Source organism: Empidonax traillii, unplaced genomic scaffold, assembly GCF_003031625.1.
Source record: "Empidonax traillii isolate 1590-97213 ecotype Southwest subspecies unplaced genomic scaffold, ASM303162v1 scaffold1446:size109812, whole genome shotgun sequence".
Taxonomy (NCBI): Eukaryota; Metazoa; Chordata; class Aves; order Passeriformes; family Tyrannidae; genus Empidonax; species Empidonax traillii.
In genome coordinates, this window is record NW_020956639.1 from 7,518 (window position 1) to 28,407 (window position 20,890).

At 37.2% G+C, this 20,890-nt stretch overlaps 1 protein-coding gene across 1 annotated transcript in view; it reads left to right on the forward strand.

The window, feature by feature from the left end:
- The first annotated feature begins 166 nt into the window (after window positions 1–166).
- Window positions 167–20,890, forward strand: part of MINDY3 (MINDY lysine 48 deubiquitinase 3) — a 54,477-nt gene continuing 33,753 nt past the window's right edge. Inside the window, exons 1-8 of the mRNA XM_027907375.1 lie at window positions 167–305; window positions 8,217–8,296; window positions 10,150–10,207; window positions 10,637–10,810; window positions 14,404–14,455; window positions 16,349–16,463; window positions 16,871–16,944; window positions 17,394–17,473. Of these exons, the coding sequence (XP_027763176.1) occupies window positions 209–305; window positions 8,217–8,296; window positions 10,150–10,207; window positions 10,637–10,810; window positions 14,404–14,455; window positions 16,349–16,463; window positions 16,871–16,944; window positions 17,394–17,473 (730 nt within the window). The 5' untranslated portion in view covers window positions 167–208. The remainder of the gene's footprint in view (window positions 306–8,216; window positions 8,297–10,149; window positions 10,208–10,636; window positions 10,811–14,403; window positions 14,456–16,348; window positions 16,464–16,870; window positions 16,945–17,393; window positions 17,474–20,890) is intronic.

Below are 20,890 nucleotides of genomic sequence, written 5' to 3' on the forward strand. Positions count from 1 at the left end.
CGGCTCGAAAGGCTCTTTCCTAAGGGCAAACCTCTGCCCCGGTTCTGTCAGGGGCGATGGTCGATCCCAAACTCCCCGCGACGCCGCCGGGCCCGCGGAAGGGGCGGTGCCTGCTGGGGAAGCGGAAGGGCCGCCCCGCCCCTCACCGCCCTGCGCAGGGGCCGCCGGAGCCGCCGCGCTCGCCCGGCCCCGCGGCCGCCGCCCCGCCATGTCCGAGCCGGGCCAGGAGCTCCTCCACCTCGTGTGGGGCAAGAAGGCCGGGCCCCGCGGGCTGGCCGACACCATCTTCTGCCGCTGGGCGCAAGGTACCTGCGAGCGCCGTGCCCCGCCCGGCCCTTCCCGCCGCCCCGGCCCGCCCGCCGGGACACACCGCGGCTCCCCCGCCCCCCCGCGGGTCCGTGTCCTGAGGGGCGCCGTGCCCAGGGCACCGCTCCTGTCCCTGTGCCACCGCGCCGTGTGCCCCACGCCAAAAAAAAAAAAAAAAAAGAAAAAAAATTGTGTGGCGGCTCCGCTTGCGAAATAATTAATTTTTTTTCGCAGCTCGCTCGTTTTTAGCCACAGATCTCCAAGGGAACTTGTAATTGAGTAAAAAAGGGAAATGCATTTCTTGAGTATTTCGTCTCATGCCGTGATTTTACGTAGCTTGTGGAAACATGAGCATGAGTTCTGCTTTGGTTTTCGTTGGTGTTTGTTTGTTTGTTTTGCTGAGAATATGTGAGTCACAAATAGACTTAGCAAAAGTGGGGTCAGGCTTGGGGTCAGATTTTTGGCCGAGGAAGCAGGTGCATGCCTTCTTTAGGATCTGGCAGGCGATAAAGCAGCAATAACGATGCAACCTGGGGTATTTGTAAAGCGTTTTCTTCTATATTTAAATTACGCAACCTATGCAAAGTTTCTTCTCAGTGGAGACTTACTGTTATTCTTCTAAAGCTACAATTGTAAGGTGTAATATGGAGACTTGCCTGTAAAAATGATATGCAAGAAATCAGTCTGTGAAACTGTCCTGGCTGAAAGAAGGGGAAAATCGCCTTCTTTATAACTGACTGTGGGCTTTGAAGAGTTCTAGTAATGGTTATGATGTTCATTAAAAATCACTAATTCCTGGAAAAGATTCACAAGTGACAGTGTAATTTACAGATTTTAAAAATATACTGCATTCAGGTCTCAGGGTGAAGTTGGTTGAAACAGAAGTTTCTTTTTTTTTTTTTTTTTGTAACAAGAATGTTGTCATCTACGTAGTTTCAGCTACTCCTCATTATAGCACACAGTATATTACCAGACTCATATATCTTTTTCCCTAGGTTTATCTGTGTTCAGATAATTCAGTGATAATATTTGGGGGGAAAATGCCAAATTTCTTCTAAGATCTAGAATTTAAGCAGACGCAGTAAACCCATTACTTTTCCTAATGAACTGATTATTGAAATACAATTACTTTCTGAAATACCTCTTTCTAAGTTTTGGTAATGTTGCTGTTTCAGTACAAGGTTTGTGCAAAGTCACTAAAGAAGAATTGGTATTAAAAAGCTTAATTATTTATTTAACTGGTAATGTTGAATTGCCACAATTGACATTTTGAAGATATTTTGTGTGAAAAGTTTTAGCAGTTTCAAAATTTATTGAAAGCTCTGTTGTAATGCCCCGCACTTATGATCCAATGAAGGATTAATGGAAATGGTCTCTGGTGATCTTGGTGGCTTCTGCAAAGGAGCCTTCTGTCTTCAGGGAAAGTCTTGTGACTAGACTGTGTAGTGTATCTGTTGCCTCCTCTATATCCTCCTTAGTATAATCAATTTTGTGTAGCAAAGCCTGATAAGTGAGTGTGCTGTTTGGAGGTCTTGTGCTGGCAATCAGTCAGTTTGAGTCAGTTGTGTAGCAGCATAGTACTTTTACCCAACTTTCTGTTTCTATGCGGTTGAAAAAGTTCTGCAGCATTTACTTACTGCAAAGCAGTCGTGTCAACACTGACTCATCAAGATTTAACGGAAGAAAACCACAAATAAAAATATCAAACTGTATTATTTACCGAGACTGCAAAGTTTAAAAGGTAGACCCCTCATTTCACATAATGTGTGCAGAAAACATCAAACAACTAGTTTGGTGTTGGGGTTTTTTGTGTCTGTTTTTTTTCAAATGTAGAACAAACACTGGCATTTATTTCAGATGCTTGGTAGATGTTGTCTTTTCCTTTCTCAAACCCTTTTGAAATTGGGAACTGTGATTTTCATTTGCAGAGAAAAGCAGAGAGTAGGGAGGGTGTTGAGGATGTAAGATTCAAACCTGTCAGTTTCTCAGTGAAGACAGCATTTTTCCAGGAATCCCCCTCATGCACCAAACTCCATGATCTCATTTGATCAGGACTGAAGATGTGCTGATCTACAGGCAGCTAAACAGAACTAACCCAGCTCATGTGGATGTGCTGTTGGAAGTGAGCAACAGTAATTCCCTCACTTTGCTGCTTTGGCAACTTTAAATATATTGTTTTTATTCTTGAGTTAACAAAGGCATGGCTGCAAATTAGCTGTTGCAGTTGTAAGGTTTTTAGTGTGGGATTTCTTTGTAGAATTTTTTTTTCTTTATGATTGCAGCAGAATTTGCAGTTTGAACCTTGGAGAGTCTGTTTACCCGAATCCTCAAAGCAGACACAGGAATGTAGTGCCAAGCTTCAGTCTGCGCTTGGGTGTTTCCTGGCATAGATGCGATGACTTGGGAAGGAGTTAGTAGGAGCACTGAACCCTAAGGAAACATACCCATGTTAGGAGTAATTTTCTTCATTAATCCAAGAGACAAATTCCATTCATAAAACTGCTCTTCAGATCAGCCCCAAGGCATAGTGACTCTATAATGTGAATGTCTGGCGGGTTTGAGCACAGTATCCTTTCAGAATTGCATAAGATGTGTCTCACTGGTCTTTGGAAAGAATAGTATGGGACAGTCTTTTTAAAACAATCATTTAACTGCAAAAGCGTAGTGTGAAGGTATTAATAGTAGTTTGTGTATGTATGGGTAATGTACAATGTAAAAATGTCCGTTTTATCTGGATCCTCTTCCAGTTTCCAGGTTGAGAGCTGGGGGAGTGGGCTGAAACTTCCCTTTTCTTTCTCTGGTCTTCTTTCCAGGCTTCATTCTTTCTCTCCTATTCCTTCCAGGTTTCCTTTTTTTACATGCCTGGAACTCTTCTTTCTGACCAAATATCACCAGATGGGCTTTTATTACATGGTTAGTTGAGAAGCTGCATCCTGTAATGTTTTTAAGTCATTTGACTTGTAGTATTGTTATTCTGTGATCATGGCAGTGCTGTTAGGAAATAATATTTTTACCAGACAAGCAGATGCATTTTGAGCAGAAAGCATATACTTGATGTTCTTCAAAGTCTTAAGTAAAAGTAGCAATTTGAAAGTGCTCCTCTGAGTTTAATTTAGTAATGTTAAATTCATTTGGTTGTTGGGAGAGAAATAGTCACTGGTATCTATGTACTTTTCTTAATGTTTTGATGACTGTCACTTGTAGAATATTTGTATTTGTGTGCTTTCCATCTCAAGTTCCATATTACTCAGTGTAATCAGTCAATCACAAAGAGGAGAAAAGTATTTTTCATTTAATATTCACAGTTAGGGTATCGACAAGTGTGGATTGTGCAAACAACTGGAGGAAGTGATTACACCTATTGGCTCAGCTTTGCCTACTTGCTGCTGCTGGTTTGCCATAAGTATTTCCTCTTCAGATCTTTTGATGGAACTGCTTTTGAAACCTGTGCTTTACCGATGCTGGTCACACTTAAAGACCACTCACAAGGCCTTTCTTTTCTAAGTCATGGTCTGTGAACAGCTTTTAAGGCATCTGTTGAAATTAGGTAAGAAGTTAGAAGCCAAACCTGCTTCTAGGAATTTGCACATCATGGGGAAAAAATACTGAGGTCTTCAAGCACAGAGGTACTGATGATTACTGACTTTGAGCTTCTCTTTAAACAGAAGTAGGCAGTACTTGACAGGAGGAGGTGGTCTGTCCTGCTAATACGAGCTCTATGTTACTAAATGTGAGACAACAGTAGTTTTCGGAAAAACAGCAGGGACAAGCTTCCTAACAGCCTTCTCCAGGGAAGTTTTTGTTCTCGTAGGCTCTTTTCTTCTTTCCTCCCTTGGAGTGAGGTGTTGGTTTTGGGATAGTGACACTGTCTTTACAGAAAAAATAACCACATCTTGCTATTTTAGTCAGGTTGTCCAATCCCTTTCTGTTGTATATGACATTTAAATATTTATTTCATACTTCTGTAATGCAGAGTTATCTTGATAAGGTTTTGCATTCTTCAGAATGAATTTGTGTGAAGCTTGCTGAACGAAAAGCTAGGCTTTAGGGCAGAAATGTGGAGGGATTGTGTCCTGTAACACCCTTTCAGCACTGTTAAAATGGAAAGAGAATAGGAGATAGCATTCACTGTGAAAAAATGAGGTGTGAACATGTAAGTTAGGTTGCTAAGAAGGTTGTATTTTCTGGCTAGTGGGCGTAGTGGTTAATGTAGTTGGAATATGCATAGAGCAGTAAGAATTTGAAATGCCTTTTAACACAATTATCTGAATAATTAGTGAACCTGAAACTCTTTTCTGCCCCCTGGGCCCATAAAGGAATAGCTGGAAGATATTGTCCTTACTTTAAGAAAGGATATGGTGCTGGTGAGTCCATTCCTTACTCTGGATAAGGCTGACAGGCTTAAAGAAAATGAAAGTCCTAGAGGAGTGCTCATAATATAGAAGGCTCTTACCAAGGTACAGATTCAGAAGTTTTCAGAAGTATCTGAATTCTGTAATATCAGTATTCTGTAACTGTTTTGTTTCATAGTTTGTTTGTTTTTTTTTTTTCCAAAGGTGTTAAAAAAGGAAGACATATTGAAATCTTACGTTGTTTTCTGGCACCTTGTTACCCAGTTTAGTAGTAGCCTACTAGGTAGTTTGGATACTTTCCTCAAACCCTTCCAGGACTTCCTGGCTCTTTATCTATAACCAATTAAGTGGAGTTTTGTTGTAGTATTGCTCTAGTAATAACGGGTTATTCTAGTGTTTCTGTCAGGCAGTTCTTGTATCCCAAAAGAGAGAAAAAATTAGAGTTCCACAGTGAGAGGCCAGGTCAGCAGAGAAAAGGACAAAAAATTAATAGCACAGCATCTTTCTAGCTAGAATGGATCAGAGAGAGAGCAAGGGTTTTTCTAATGTGGTTGGTGTTGCATGCTCTTTGCTATTCCCTTGTCTCTTTTTTCAGTTAGTTGTTTCTTGCACAGAGTGAAAATACTGAAAATACACAGTATTCTCTGTGAAATGTCAGTGTTATTAATGTCTAAGGTGTCTTGGGTAGAAAAAATAATTTTTAGAAATTGGCTAATAACAAGAAGATGTAGGAAAGTGGTGGAGTAGTCATAATGGAAGAATGAATTGTGTAGTGCTTTGGACCATGATGTGGCGTAGTAGATGAAGGACGAGAGTAGGTAATGCAGTCATAGGTAATTTTGGCAAAATGTACGTAGGAGAGCTGAGAATTAGGTGTGAGAAAGAAACGTGGGCCTTGGTAAATGCTGTATTTGGGGGAAATAAGGAAAATTTTTTGCGTGATATAAAGATATAAAGACAGGTTTGGGAATGTCACAGCTCAAAATATTGGGCAATACATTGATTACTAACATGAATCTAGATCTACTCCCTCCCCCTTCTGCCCCAAATGCAGTAAAGCAGTAGTGATGTTGAAAAAATTGGGTCAATGGAGCTTTAATAATGTTATAAATGACACCGAAGATGAATGGTAATGGTACTATTTTATGTTTCTTACAGATAAAGGATGATTATTCCACTTATGGATAAAAGGCAGACAATTAAAGAATATTATTTTGCTGCATTATTACATCTCTTTTCTTCATGAAATTTTGAGTGAAAAGAGTTGTATGATAGATATGACTGGTTAAGAGTGAGAGTAAGTAGAAAATAGTCTGAATCAGAGATGTTCATCTTAGTTGGTAGTTTAAAGAGTGGCTAGGCTATTGTTAAGAATCATAAGGAAAAGCGTGGAGTTGATGAATATTTATAGAGATTGTCCAAGACGTGACTGTTGTGGGGGGTTAAAAAGGTAAGTAGGTGTGATTGCAGGCTGAAGCAGACCTGAATCCAGCTGGACCTCAGACTGCTGGTTTCTGAAATTTTATCTGAACTGATTTCAGATTTTATAGAACTTTTTAAAAAGAGAGCATAAACATACTGTCTGAAGCTTGTTTTTTCCCTTAAAGCTTCTAGAACCTTTATGTTTATTAAGCATTAAACAGCATTTAAGTAAATAGAAATAAAGTGTTTCTTCAAGTATTATTTTTTTCTGTGGTTGTATTCTGTCAAGTTCTGTGTAGTATCAACTTTGCCTTGTCTGTCTCAAATTTGTGTTTGTTCTGGTGGATCACACTCAATGTTCTTTATTTTTAGGAAGCAATTTTGAGAAAGAGGGCAGGGTTAAACTGAGACAGTTCATGATTTCTATAAGAAGCCTGAAGAATGTGAAGCAAATTCAAGATTTCTAAAGTGTGGTTTAATGGTACCACGTCCAAGTATGTTATTTTTCTGCAGTGACCAAATCATTAAAAAAACTAAAAAACCCTTATTGTTGCAGTGTGCTTAGATGGCATGCAGTAACGCTTCAAAGTAGAGGAGGACTTACTTACCTGTTAGTATGCTAAGCCTGCACAAACTAATTCAGAAGATTTAAAAGACTGATGATACTTCTTATTAGGGCATGTTAACGGAGGAGTAAAATGACACTACTGCAAACCTTTCTTGTAGTAGGACTTAGTGAAGCTTTGTTGCTCCATTAGGTGAAGCTGGATCTGTGTATGTAGGCTTGACATTCATCTGGGGTTTGTATATAAAAATATATCTTTGTAATACACATTTGCATATGTGGTTAAAAACAGACCTGGAGCCTTCGATCAGATACAGGGGAAACCCCATGGCTGCAGTGATCCTTTTTAGAATAAAAAAATTCACCTTGTTTTGGAACAACTACCATTTCTGTGATGAAATGTGGCCTACAAAACGTGCAGTAGTTCTCTCTCTTGCCACTTTGGTGATGTAGCTGTCATGCTGTAGCGGGGGGGAGATGCATGTCCCCAGCTCAAATTCATATCGAGGGATTAGAGATGCTTTTGATATGGCAGCATGTAATGATGCAGAATTGGGAAAAGGAGAAACTGGGGGAAGCAGGCACTGAATATTTTTTCTGCTGAGACCGAGACTGTGAAAAGATGCACGTGTATCCCCTTTTTACCTGCCCCCACTTGCTCATTGGTTGCTGACCACAGTTGCATGGTTTCTAGATTACACTGAACTAGCATCACTTTGGCACAATCTTATCAGCACTTACAAGAATAATGCAAAATATCATGCACTGTAAGTTGCCACGTATCAGCTTCATCAAGTTAATTGTCCATGTATGTGCATTTATCCATGAGAAATGAAAACTAAGAGTCATCATATCTTAAAGACAAGTTTAAGGGCGAGATGGTAACAGAACAATTTTGCTATCATTTCTATGGCATTTGTTTTATTATGTGACTGTAAGATAATTCTGAAATGTGAATACATTAAAGATGGAGAGGGAAAATAGGTGATGTTGCATTTCAATAAACCTAGTGTATCTTCTGTGAAAGAATACCATTAAGAGGCTTGATTCAGTGGTTCCAAGAAAATGTATAAATTACTTAGCATATTTCAGTCTTAATAGGACAGCTGATAGGCCAAACATGAGATCACTGGGAGGCATACTGTGCCCTTCATAGGGAAGAGAAATGTATTATGCATGTTCAGTGAAGGTTCAAAGATGTTTGATTTTTAACATGTGTGAAACAAAATATTATCGCAAACAGATTTTAATGTATCAATAAAAAATAAACTATCAGAAAATAAAATGGTTTGAGCAGAAATTCTTTTGTTAAAACCTTGACTGTTGATGCTTTGTGGTCATGATGTAATGGCTGAGATAAATAATTAATTTCTGTCCTTTTCACCTGACTCATGACTTTTTTTTTTTCTTCAGATAGTTTAACCATATTTTGTTGCATTGTCAGGGAAACAAAAACTTACCTCATCTTTAAAGGTGAATAAATCAGGTGTCATTTCTGTTAGGGAAGGAATGTACATAAACATGTTCTTATTTACATGTTTCACTAAATAGAATATTTTTTCATTTGTCAGGATTTGTCTTTAGTGACTCTGAATCAACTGCATTAGAACAATTTGAAGGTGGCCCTTGTGCAGTGATAGCACCTGTACAGGTAAGATACCTTTATTATAGGAATGATTCAAAATTAGACCAAAATTTATTCTTTATATGTTTGAAATTAAAATAAATATGAAAAAAGGAAGGTTAACTGTATTTTGATTTCATAACTGAAGTGTGGAGGAAACAAGTCTATAAAAAGGCAGAGATGTCCATGGGCTGATTTTGAAGTATAATTTTGCAGAAAGACATTCATTTGAGGAAGTGCAGCAGGTTGATCCAAGCAAAAGTAACTTCAAAGTGGGAAATGCGGAATAAAGGGGAGAAGGAAAAGATCAGATATAAATGTAATCCTCATCCCTTCTCATCTCTTGAGTTCCCTACCTTAAAGGGTAGTATCAGTGTCACAATGACTGCTTTAGCAAACTGTATTAGAAATACTTGAAGCAGTTGATTTTCAAACCTAACAAGGTTTGCTGTGTAATAAAAGGGAAAATGTTATACTTTCAAAGCCCTAGCAGAATGACTGACCTGTGGAGCAGTTTGTCTAACAGTGACTGCTCTTCATTCTCTTAGGAGCACCCTGCAGAGACAGGCAGGTACTGAGTCATGGGCCAGATTACTTTCTCTGGTAACTTACTCTTGACTTCTCTTAAAGGCAATCCAAACTCTGCAGGTATGTCTCAGTCTGATTGGAGGCCTTGTCCTCAGATAGGGGCATGTTTAAGTCATGTAACAGAGTGAGTCTGACCATGCACTGGAAGTATCTGGGTCAGACCACTGATGCTGTGGACTTGTTTGCACCTCTGGTGTGTACAATACAATTGTCATGTAACCTCTGTTATGGCTACCTGGCGACACTCTAAACACTGGTCCCACCAAAAAACTGGTACTACAGGAAGGAGCATGGCTCTATCTAGGTCTGTGGTCTTAAAACCAGATGCAGAGTGTTTGGTCTCTGATGTTAGACTTGAAAGTCTTTTATTTGGGGGGATTGGAGAGAGTAAAGAATAGGACTAGTCAGCTACTTGAAGGCAGTGCCAAGTCTTTACCATATCAAATGCTCTTATAGACAGTCTTTTTTTCAGATTTATATGTAGTTCAACTTTCTTGAAATCGAGTGATTAAAGCATGATTAAAAGTGAACTGAGTTCCAGCTAGGGAAGGAGGAAAGGATCAAACAAATCTTGCAGTGCCTGCTACTGCTGTGAATTACTAAAAAGGTGTGCAAAAGATCAGTGATGGGAAAACAGGGTGTGTGTGTCAGGAAAGTGAGTGTTGAACCAACTGGTTTTGAGGTACTGTTGAGACCTGAAATAGCATCTAATAGAGTAATTAGGAAGACCAAGACTGCTTTCCATAGCTCGTTCATTTATTATTCCTTCTCTGTAACTTAGAGCATACATCTTTTTTTTTTAACTGCAGCTTTAGTGTTGATGGAAAAACAAACCAGGGAAATGGAGATGCGTAGGTTTTCTTTCACCTGATCATCAAATTGTGACTTGCAGTGGTTTAAAAGATGGTTTAAAGCTTGTTAACTACTAAAGGGTTTTGTCTGAGTGACTAGGGATGTCTTGTACTTCTGGTCAGTTATACTGAAATATATTTGTGTCTTCATTACTGCAGTCCTATGAGTGTGGAGATGTTTATGTCAGTATGCACTCTGTGCGTTGGAGGTGTACTGGAGGTTCAAACTCAGTAGTGTTGAATGTTATGAGGCCACTTTTGTAGCTGATTTGATTGGGAAAAGTCAGTTAACAGTGCAGGCTTGTGGTCTCATACTGAATGGTGAGCAGCTTGAAACTCTTCTAATAACATGCAAAAATGCTTTTGTATAGAGTTTGTGACATAATATAAAAGTTGCTATTGGCTTGTATTTTAATATTATTTTATTTTTTGATAACAAAGGCATTCCTTCTGAAGAGGCTTTTTACCAGTGAAAAGTCTACCTGGAGAAACTGTTCAGGTATTGAGACCTCTTCCCCCCCTGCCTTTATTTTTCCATATTATTTATTTGTAAAGCATGTCTTAGTACAAAGAATTTAAAATATTCCACACTTTCTTTTTGTTTAAGTGTGCTCCCCTGTCATGTATAGTAAATGCTTCTAAATTCCCATTTGTGAGGTCTATGCTTTTTCATAATACTTCTGCATTTTATAAATATTTAATTGAAATCTGTTATTAAAAAAGAGAATGGATTAGAAATCATATAAACCCACATTTTTCTAAAGACAACTTTAAAATTCTATGGTCAAGGAGCAGTTAACATTATTGCTTTTATCTCATTATTAAACTTCATTATTTAGGTAGTATTAATGTATAAAAAAGATGCTAGTAGCTAATATACAACACTGGTTATCAGCAATTGAACTCAAGTAGGTTTCTGGTCTTTCAGAAGAGGAGCAGAAGAACCTTCTCTGTCATACACTATGTGATATTTTGGAAATGGCTTGCTCTGATAATTCTGAGTCATACTGTCTGGCAACATGGATAAGAGGAAAAACAACTGAAGAAACTGCTAGTATTTCTGAAAGTCCTGCAGAATCTAGTCGTCAAGAGGAACAACCTTGTAAGATGTATTTCTATACTCAATTACCCATCACTTAGTGAATTATTACATAGTTTTTGAGGGACCTCTGCTTTTTATTAATTCTCAGATGGGGTTTTTGCCATTGTAATTCCATTAGCGACAAATTTTTTTTTTCTCTTGTAATTGGAGACATTGTTCCTTTTTTTTTTGAGAGGAATGTGCTGTCTATCACTGGAGTTCTAACGTACATGTTTCTTTCTAATTTCATCAATTTCCATAACCTTTTCATTTTTATTTTGTAATTTATTGGGACCTGATGTATCTTTCATTTTGAAACATCTGCGTGCTTCCTAGCACAGGAATAACACTTTAACTTGTCACTTATTGCTTTATTTCAGAGGAGCTTTTGTAGGAAATCCTGCAGTGCTTTATCTGTTCTAAAATATTCTGGATCCCCTGTTATGCAGAAGTAGCCTTTTTCCGTTTGTTTGGTCCTGTGCATGACCAAACAGCTTAAATCATCTTCTAGAAGATTTCAGAATTTTTCTGTAGGTTAGAATTTTTCAGTTGCCTGCTTTTTGCAAATGTCTTAATTCCTTCATTAGTTACTGGCATCAAGGATTCAGGGAACATCATCTGTTGCACGAAGATACAGCATCCAGTCATATCTAACTGCTGCAGAGCCACTGACTTGGAAAGTTTATGTGTGCACATATGATCAGAGAGACCTGTATTTATTAATCTTTTAATGGAAGAGATCTAATGTGTTAAAAGATAAGCTGCTTTTTCTTTTAGTTTTTGTCCCCAATGTGTCCCTTAAGAAGTATGAAAAACCCTTCACGTGAGATCGTGCCTGTAAAGGTGCCATCTTTTGATGGAAGGAATATGTTATTCAGCAGTTTGTGGCATATCTACAAAGTAAGAACTGTACAAACAGATTTATACGTGTGCAGCTAGCTATAGCAATTAGTAGTGCTAGAGCTCTTTATCTTACAAGTCATCTTCCTCTGCTTTTGGCGAGTGCTCCATGTGCTTTAGAAGGCTCAAACAATAAGAATAAAAATCTTACCTAATTGAAAAAAAACCCAGAAGATCAGCACTTAAGTGTTCCAAACTGAGCATTTTTTTAAGTCAGAAAAAGTATTATACAGAAAATTGCATCTGCAACTTTTCTGTAAAAAAGAAGAACCTTCCTTTGCAAGATAAGGCAGTTAATTGTAACTCTTAAATTCCTAATTTCTGTGGATTTTCCAATTGTCTCTGAAACTCTTGCTGATACTATGAAGTTTCCTTTGAAGAGAAAGTGAAGCAGAGCCTAGTTGTCTATAGGTTCTTACTGTGGTGCTTTTTAATATATTGCCTTATTCGTAAAGATGTTTAACTGTAGAAAATGTTCAACAGGAAGTCGTTTTAAATACACACTCAATTAGTTAGAACCCTCAACACTGACACTTGTGAACTAATCCATTCTATTACATAACTGTTTTTTTCATGCTTCTGTATAAGTCTTCAAGTTCTGCCTGACTTGTCTTTAGTATCACGGAATATGCGTAGGAAGAGCAGGATGCATTTACCACTAACAGTGTGCTTGTGTCATGGACAACGTTAATCTCTTTCATTGTTCCTATTCCACATTCCCTGCTAGACATTGAATGTACCTCTTGTATGTACTCTACAGTTCAAACAGTATTTTGTCTAATACATATAATGCAATTCACTTACTGATTTAAGATATATTTGTTAGGTTTGGGGTTTTTTTCCCCTCTTCTGTCCTGCTATTTAACTGTAAACCAGCTTCTTAACCTGGTTAGGTGTGGGATGAAGATGTGGAGGAGTGTGCATTATTGTTACTAATGTAGAGTTGTGTAAGTACTAGTTCAAAAGAATAAATTTATTTCTTGCTTGGCTACTGTTCTCTATAAAAATAGAAACTGGGATTGTCATAGTTGGTAGGACTTTAAAGATGAGTTGGGGGGTAGGGAGTATTACAGATACAGTTCCATATGGCACGCTACTGCTATTTGGGAATTAATTATGGGGATATATTTATAATAAACCCATGAAATATGGTTAGACACAGCATGACAGGGTATCCTTTTAAAGACTTTCTATACAAATTAATTTCTCATACATCTCATGTTCTCTTGCTGTTAGTTCTTTTTCTTTCTACTGAGTATTGTCTTTATTTAGCATTGTTTGGGTTATGCATAGCTACACTTCTCTTTAGAATTTCTACTTCTTTCCCTTTATTTCAAATAGTAATTCTCTTACCATTTCACTCTGTTCTTTAGTAACAGAATGAAACTGCCTATCATCCTGCTGTGTGAACAAAAGGCAGATTCGAGCACACTTACTGAATGCAATAGCATTTTTCATCTGCTTTTGTGGTGTATAGCAGTGACTTGTTGGCCATGTGTTGGCTTTAGTAGTGCAAGTTCCCAGGTTCAAAATTGCTTTATATGATTTAGTCCCTCTAACTTTCTGCTTACAAAAACGTATGTTCTTGAAGCAGGTTTAGTTTCTGCAGCATTTTCTGCAATTCAGATTCATTGATTCAAATTTTTAAAAAATGTCTTTAAAATACATTTTTTTTAAGTTCAGTTTTGCTCTTGTTAACCAAATTTTATCAATTTCTTCTAGTTTTACAACAGATAAAAGCTAACACTCTTAAGACTGCTGCTGCCGTATTTCTGAAGTAGAAAATTAAAGCATTCTGTTGCTGGAGAATCAATTTTACTTGCACATAGGCAAATCAAATACATCTTTCAAAATACAATTGGAATGGGCATAAAAAGCCCTTTCTGGAATCTTGTGGTAAGATTTGAGCGGTAGTATTAGCCCTAATGGCTTCAGGTCTTAACTGAATTGTATACAGTCAAATTCAGTAGCTGCATTGTTTAAATATTCAGCATAAAGTGGCCTCCACCAGAAAGCAGATCTGTTTTGTGTATTATTCTACTAGCAGAAAGGTAAAGAAAAGATAAAAGAAAAGTATAAAGCCTGTGTTGAACTTGGGAAGACACTAATGCTGTATTTTTTTGTTTCTTGGGCACAACACTTATTTGAAAGGCTGTTTATTATTAAAAGAAAACAGAATTTATTTTAGAACAAAATGTGTAACACTGTATGGAATAATTGTACTCATCTGTAATAATGAACACTAAAGGGAAAGGAGCAACTGAATTTTAGTAACAGAAATGTATATTTGAAGAAAAAATACAGCTTACCTACACTGATAAAATGATCCAAATAATTATGCTTGCTTTTTTAGGAAGAAATACTTCTTGTTGACCTGCAAAATTATATCTTAGTATGCATATGCTTGGTGACTTGGTAACAGCCACGTTTTGTACAAAATCAACAGCTTAGTATTTGACAAGTATTTCCAAGGCTATACACTCCAGTGGCTTTGTGCTTTTAATAGGTTGATTAGTCCAAATAGAAATGTTCTCACTAATTTGTATGCTGGAATCTTAATGTTGCAGTAAATTAGTTTATACTAATCGGTTAAATTTAAATGTCAAGGGAGGATTAAAAATATAATTAGAGCTTGAAAGTATACTAGCTTGCTGTGTGTATCTTGTGTCATTTTTTTGCCATGTGTAGTGCTGAAAAGTGTCTCTTGTGTATAGCTGCCTTGGCTGTCGAAGAGCTTGGCTTTGAGCGATTTCATGCATTAATTCAGTAAGTAATATGTTGGAACATTTAAAATACAATATTTTGAAGTTACACTTAATATTCACAGGCCTGAAAGGGGTATGTTGAGGAACTTTGTGTGTTAAACATCAGGTTAACTTGGATTTCAAGTTTTGGTTTGGGGATTGTGGTGGTTTTTCTTTGCATTTTGCCATTTGAAATGGAATGTTATTTTGAGTGTAAGTATTGGCTTTAAAATGAAACTGGAGCAATATAATGTGCAATGTTGGCCAGATAGCTTGTGCATTTCAAGTATATGAACACAGCTAATCAAGATTTACATTTAAGTTAAGGATGTTAATCCTCTATATTTATGCACCATGCTCTCAGCTGTTTCTGTCTCAAATATTTGTGATATATGTACTAAAACAAAATCATCTAGTATTTTTCTTGATTTGAGATACCGTAAGAAACTTTAATAAAAATATTTCATATACAAGACTCATACTTTTGAAAACTAATTTCTTTTTGGAGTGTAAATAGAGAGCTCATGGTTCTAGTGAGTTTATCTTTAAAGATAACAGCCTTTTATTTTCACAGTGGACAAATAAATTCCCACAGAGGAAATAAAGAGCAATGGAATTCCAAAAAATACCTGAGATGGAAAATGTTGCTAACTAGAACTGAAATTACCATTGCTTATCATATCATTAGTAATTATAATTTATTTTTAAACCCATCGCCATATAAGGAAAGGAGAAAGAGAATACAAAATTTTTGTAACCTTATCAAAACACTAATTTCCTGCCCTCCCTCTCCCTCCTACTCACTCTCTCAATCTTTGAACTTGTGATACTCACTTCATTTTTCTGTATTTCTCACTGGAAATGAATGCTCTGGCATTTGCTTTTAGAGCACCCTGAGCAATGGATTTCAGAACTGGCTTTGCCTTGTGTACCTTGTATGCCGTGTATACTCCACTGATGCAGAAAGGTAGTTTAAAAATCTCAAGTATTAGCCAGAGTAAACTGACCTGTGGATATATTTTTGCAGACGTTTGTTTCTTTTGTAAACAAAACTTGCTAAAATTGTGCAAGAAATCAAAAAGAAAACAATATAACTAAGTTTCTGTAAGATAAGCAGAGAGCATGATCTAGTTCAAATCAGTAAAAACTAATGTCTGTGTTCTGAAAAACAGTATTTAGCTCTAAATATCCCAAGAAATAGACAGTGTACTGCTTCACTGGAATCTTGATGGATATCTTTTTTTTCCTCTGTTTTTATTTTATTCTTTTCAGACATTTGATCATATGGTGTTACCTTGTCATCCAGGCAGCCACCATATTTTTCAACCAGATAGTGTCCCAAATGTTCATGTACCACTTGTGGTTGAGAATGTTTTGCTTTTTCCAAAGCTAGAGTCTAACATAAAGTCAAATTCTGATGGGAAATGTAATAATTTCTTCAAAAGCCCGGAAGATAGTTTTACCTGGTTAAGTAGGAGAGGTTTTTCTCTCTACTGTTTATGGACTGAATGTCTTTCAGAACACTTAATGCAAATGTTATTTTGGTGACATACAGTCTATTTGCAGTTTCAGTAACAATGGGTTGTAGAATTACTGGTTCAAACCACTCAGCGCTTTCACAAGTGAATGTATCTTTATGGTTAGTGTTTGCATAAAAAAAACCACATTCATTTTTGCATATTGCTCCAGAATTATTTGTCATCTTCTGATGGGTAAATACCAATGACTCTGTGGCTGTTATAGTAACTTCAGAACAGGTGCTCTGTCATTCTGTATATAACAGCAGATCTACTCTGACTTGGATATTTTTGTGTTAGGTATTAGTAGTTCTTGTTTGTACTTTGTGACACTATTCTAATGCTTCATCTAAATACATTCTTCTTTTCTGCTCTTTGTTGGATTTTTTTGTCTTTAGCAAACGAGCATTCAAAAGTTTTCCTGAACTGAAGGATGCTGTTTGGGATCAATATTCAGCATGGACAAACAGATTTGGAGTATTGCTCTTTCTGTATTCTGTAATACTGACAAAGGTTTGTGGATTGTTTGATATTTTTTGTGTGAGATTTTTATTTAAGAGGAAATTTGATTGTAACTCTTTTCCTGTAAAAGGTGAACAGTAAACTGATAAACTAAGTCAAATCTAGATAAATGTATGGAATGGTATCTTCACCCATACTGCTGTACATTTCCAGCCTAAAAACTTGAAAAGCTCAGTCCTTTGCTTTTTGGGTTTTGATTTGGTTTTTTACCTTTTCTGATCTGAGAGAATTACATGTTTTGGAAATCTCCTTATATATATCAAGAGAAAGCCGCCCATTTAGTTATCAATTCATATAAGAACGTCAGCCTCCTAATGTTTTACTGTTGAATTCTGTTGATGTGTAAATATTTTAATTTGTTTCTTCACACTGGAAGGATATTTGTAATTTTTCTGCAGGGTATTGAAAACATAAAAAATGAAATTGAAGATGCAACTGAGCCATTGATAGATCCTGTTTATGGTCATGGAAGGTAAGCTGCAAAATACTCTTGCTACCACTTAAAATAGCTTTGTGGGCTAATTTTTTATGTTTTTCTAACTGATCATTCTTTTAGAAAATCACTGATATGACACAGATTCAATTATAAGTAACTAAAACCCACACTGAAAATTGTGTGCCTTTTTCACTGCTGACTCCATTTAGTGCCTCAGTTCTGAGGAAATGCTTCTATTATTGCTGACTTTTCAGAGGAATAATTCTCAAATTCAGGGTCACATTTTTATATGAAGTTTTACTTGGAAAATGGAGATGATAATTAGTGTTGCTGAATTACAGACACATGCTAGATAATGGAAAATTGTTCCAAAATGCTTAGCTGGGTAATGCAATAATTTTTTCATTTGTTAGACATAAACACATTTTCAGAAATAAATTATACATCCCTTCTAATTTGTTGTATAATGTCCTTCTGTTACATAGCCAAAGTTTGATTAACCTGCTGTTGACGGGACACGCTGTTTCTAACGTGTGGGATGGAGACAGAGAATGTTCAGGAATGAGTAAGTTGATTCTAGTTTATGCTTGTTTGTTATTTATACATGCTATGAGATGCTGATGTACTATTTTGGAATATGCTCCGTTTCTGTTTTGATAGTCTCTTTGCTTACTGCCTTTCATTTAAGCAGACCTCAAATGGAAATAAAATATCCTTGCATGAAATTTCTCTTGTTAGGATCAGGGAATACAGGATTGTCAGCTACAAGTTGAAATTATAAGGTGCCTGATGACCTGGATGATGGGAGTGCAGTCTTGGCAAGTTGGGAAGGTTGACTGGAATACGGGGGACAGGGCTGCTATTCAGAGCAGCCACATCAGGCTAGAGAAGTGGACTAATGGGATCATCATGAAATTTACCCCAAGTCCTGCATCTGGGATGGACTATGCCCATGTCACAGGACAGGGCAGCACTGGCTGGCTAGGAAGCAGCTCTGTGGGAAAGGACCCCAGGTCCTTTGTAGGCAGTGAGTTGCACAATCCCCAGTGTGCCCTTCTGGCAAAGAGAAGCGACTGCATCATAGGCTGCACTGGGAAGAGGATTGACAGGAGGGAAGTGGTGGTTCTTTGGTACTTGTGGGACAACCTCTGGAGTGGTGGCCTCTCTGGGCTCCCCAGTACAGGAGGGACGTGGACATCAAGGAGTGAGTTCTTTGGAGGCTCACCAAGATGATTAGGGGGCTTTTGGTTTTTCACACTTCATCTTACAAAGAGGTCATTTGAAAGCAGGAACAGTTCAAATTGTGTAAGTGTTCATATCTTCTCTTCCACTGCTTCAAAGTGCACCTCAGCATGTTTTTACAGTGATTTTCCATCATCTGAGTCATCACTGAAAATACTGACTTGAACTGAGGTTCAAAACAAATCCTTGAAAGACTTGAAGTCAAAGGCTCTGGTTTGATAACGAATGAGTAGTATAATCTCCTTTGAGATGTTTTAGACTTGCACGTGATTATGATTCCCTATAGCCTGTATTTTCAGATCTACAGAATGTCATTTGGATATTGTATCTAACATTTTTCTATTTGGTAGATTTCTTACCAGGGCATTCAAAGTGGATTATTGCAGTGTGTTACTGATGAACCAGTAGTGGCTGCTTTTTTTTGGTTGATTGGTTTTGGTTTTTTGGGGCTTTTTCTTGTTCTTCCTACTAATGCAAATTGATTATTAGCCCTTTGGAGCTTAAAATCATCTTTCTCGTGAGTTTTTGCTCTAGCTTTTTATGATGTTTTTGCTAGGGTAAGGACCCAGTTTTCCCTTTTCCAGTTTTCTAACAACTCCTATACCTTTAATATGTAAGGTAATCATTAGTGCTTACTTTGTCTAGCTACTTGAGTATTATATAATGAATTTCATTACGATCTGCAAGCTTGAACAGGCCTGTCTTATTTGCAGTTTTTTAGCCAATTTTATTCCTTTTTTTATGGCTGACAGCATTATCTCATCATTACTCATATACTTTTTTGTTAGTTAAAGCAGAGATGGCTTTCAATACTTGTATTTTGTCTCATTTAATTTTGTGTTTTATCACTCAATTCCTGCCTTGATTCCTGCTGCATGTATAAAATACTGTTGTCACTTTTTCCCCCTATTTCTAACTGAAATTTGTTGTCATTAGCCTTCTGGGGTTTATCTGTGTGTTCTCTTTAGTATTTTTAATTTCCCCTCTTTGATAGTTAGATTCTTATTTATCATTCTGAATTTTTAGATTATGATCAATAAACCTGAATTGTTCTTGCAGCTTTCCTTTACGTTGGGCTGATTTGCTCTTCTGCAGTTCAACAAATTGTTTATGAAATCTGTGAGTTCATTCCCTTGTTTTTCTTTCAGATTATCTTTCTGGTAGACCTTATTCCTTAGTTCCTCAAGCTGGAATTTTTTCCTTTTCTGAGAATGCTGAACTCATTTTGGACACAGTCATATTCCACATTTAGGTTCTCAGTCAATTCTGCCCTAAAAATCCAGAAGCAGAATTCCCACAGAAACATCTGTCTCTTTTTGGGGGGAGCAGAAAACGATCTTTAGTACTTCTTGAGGATCTGGTGTTATGTGTCCCATTAGTTTTTGACCAGTAAAGTAATTGGACTTTACTATTGGCAGCTCTCCATTTTCTTCAAGCCCTTGGGATAATTATAATCAAAACCAGCTTATTCAGTCTTAAGTCTCTAATCATATCTGTTATCAAGTTTTCAAGAGATCTATCAAGTCTATCAAAAAGGAGGAACAGCCAATACTGTTCACAACTTCTTAGGCAAGACTAAATTTTGGATGTGTCTAACAATCCTTTTTGCCATCTTTTTTTCTTCCATCCTTTCTGTTGTATTTTGTATCACTTTGTCTGTAGCCTTCAGCTTTTTTGAGCCAATGCTGTGAGTTTCTCATCTGGAAGAGTTGCAGGTCTCAAAATAACAAGGACTGAATATGTTTGTTGACTGTTTTATTTGCAAGTTGTTTATAGTCACTTGACCTCTTGTTCAGCTGTTTAGATAAGCAGTTTTTAATTAATAGTAAATAATTAAAATAGTTTTTAAGCCACTTTAAAGGTAATGTCAGTAATTTTAGCAGTGGCAAAGAACATACTGAATTGCAGACTTGAGGAATTACCAGGTAGTTTGCAGATTGTCCTTAGAGCTCTGACTCTTACACTATTGCCTATTTTCCAAATGCAGTAGGAATTATTAGCTGGAACTGTTCTTGGCCACAAGTGGAAAAATTGCTCTTCTTTGACCATCTACATATACTCCTTTAAACCTTTCTTCTTATTCTAGTAGCTTCTCCTGTCACAATTATGCACAGTGGGAAGATATGGGGAGATAGATTTTTTTTTTCCTGCTTTTTTCAGGATTGTCATTCTTATGTGCTGTGTATCAGTTTCCTGTGAGTTCAGATGAGGCTGTAACTGCTTTTCCCAAGCAGTGCCGGGAATTTGTGGTGTTTGGTGTCGCCGCTGGGTGGCGATGTGCCGGTGCAGTTGGTACCAGAATCCTCACGTCCTTACTTTGACTGATAAACCATCCTTAGTTTGGACCTGACTTTTTTTAAAGGCTCCGGTTTTCCATCTGTTTGAAAATCTGAGTTGTTTGTAAAATGCTTTTCCAAAAAAGAGAAACTGACTTTCTTGCAAGAGGCATACTTATTAATTTTCTTACATGATCTGTGGTGCTATCAGATCTCTCCCAGGGATCTTTTCTGTTTGTGGGGTGAGGCTATTCACAAGATGAACTTTGATTTCGGGCAGCTAGTCTCCCTTTTTTGTTTTGCTCATAAGTCATCCAGAAGTGATTTTTGCATTTGTATTTGTCTTCTCCGTGTGCTAGTTCTGAAGGAGGCATGAGTAGACACCAATGACTACAAGATGAAGTTAACCTAGGAGCTTCCAGACACACAATCAATTGAACTACTCAGTATTCTGGATATTCACA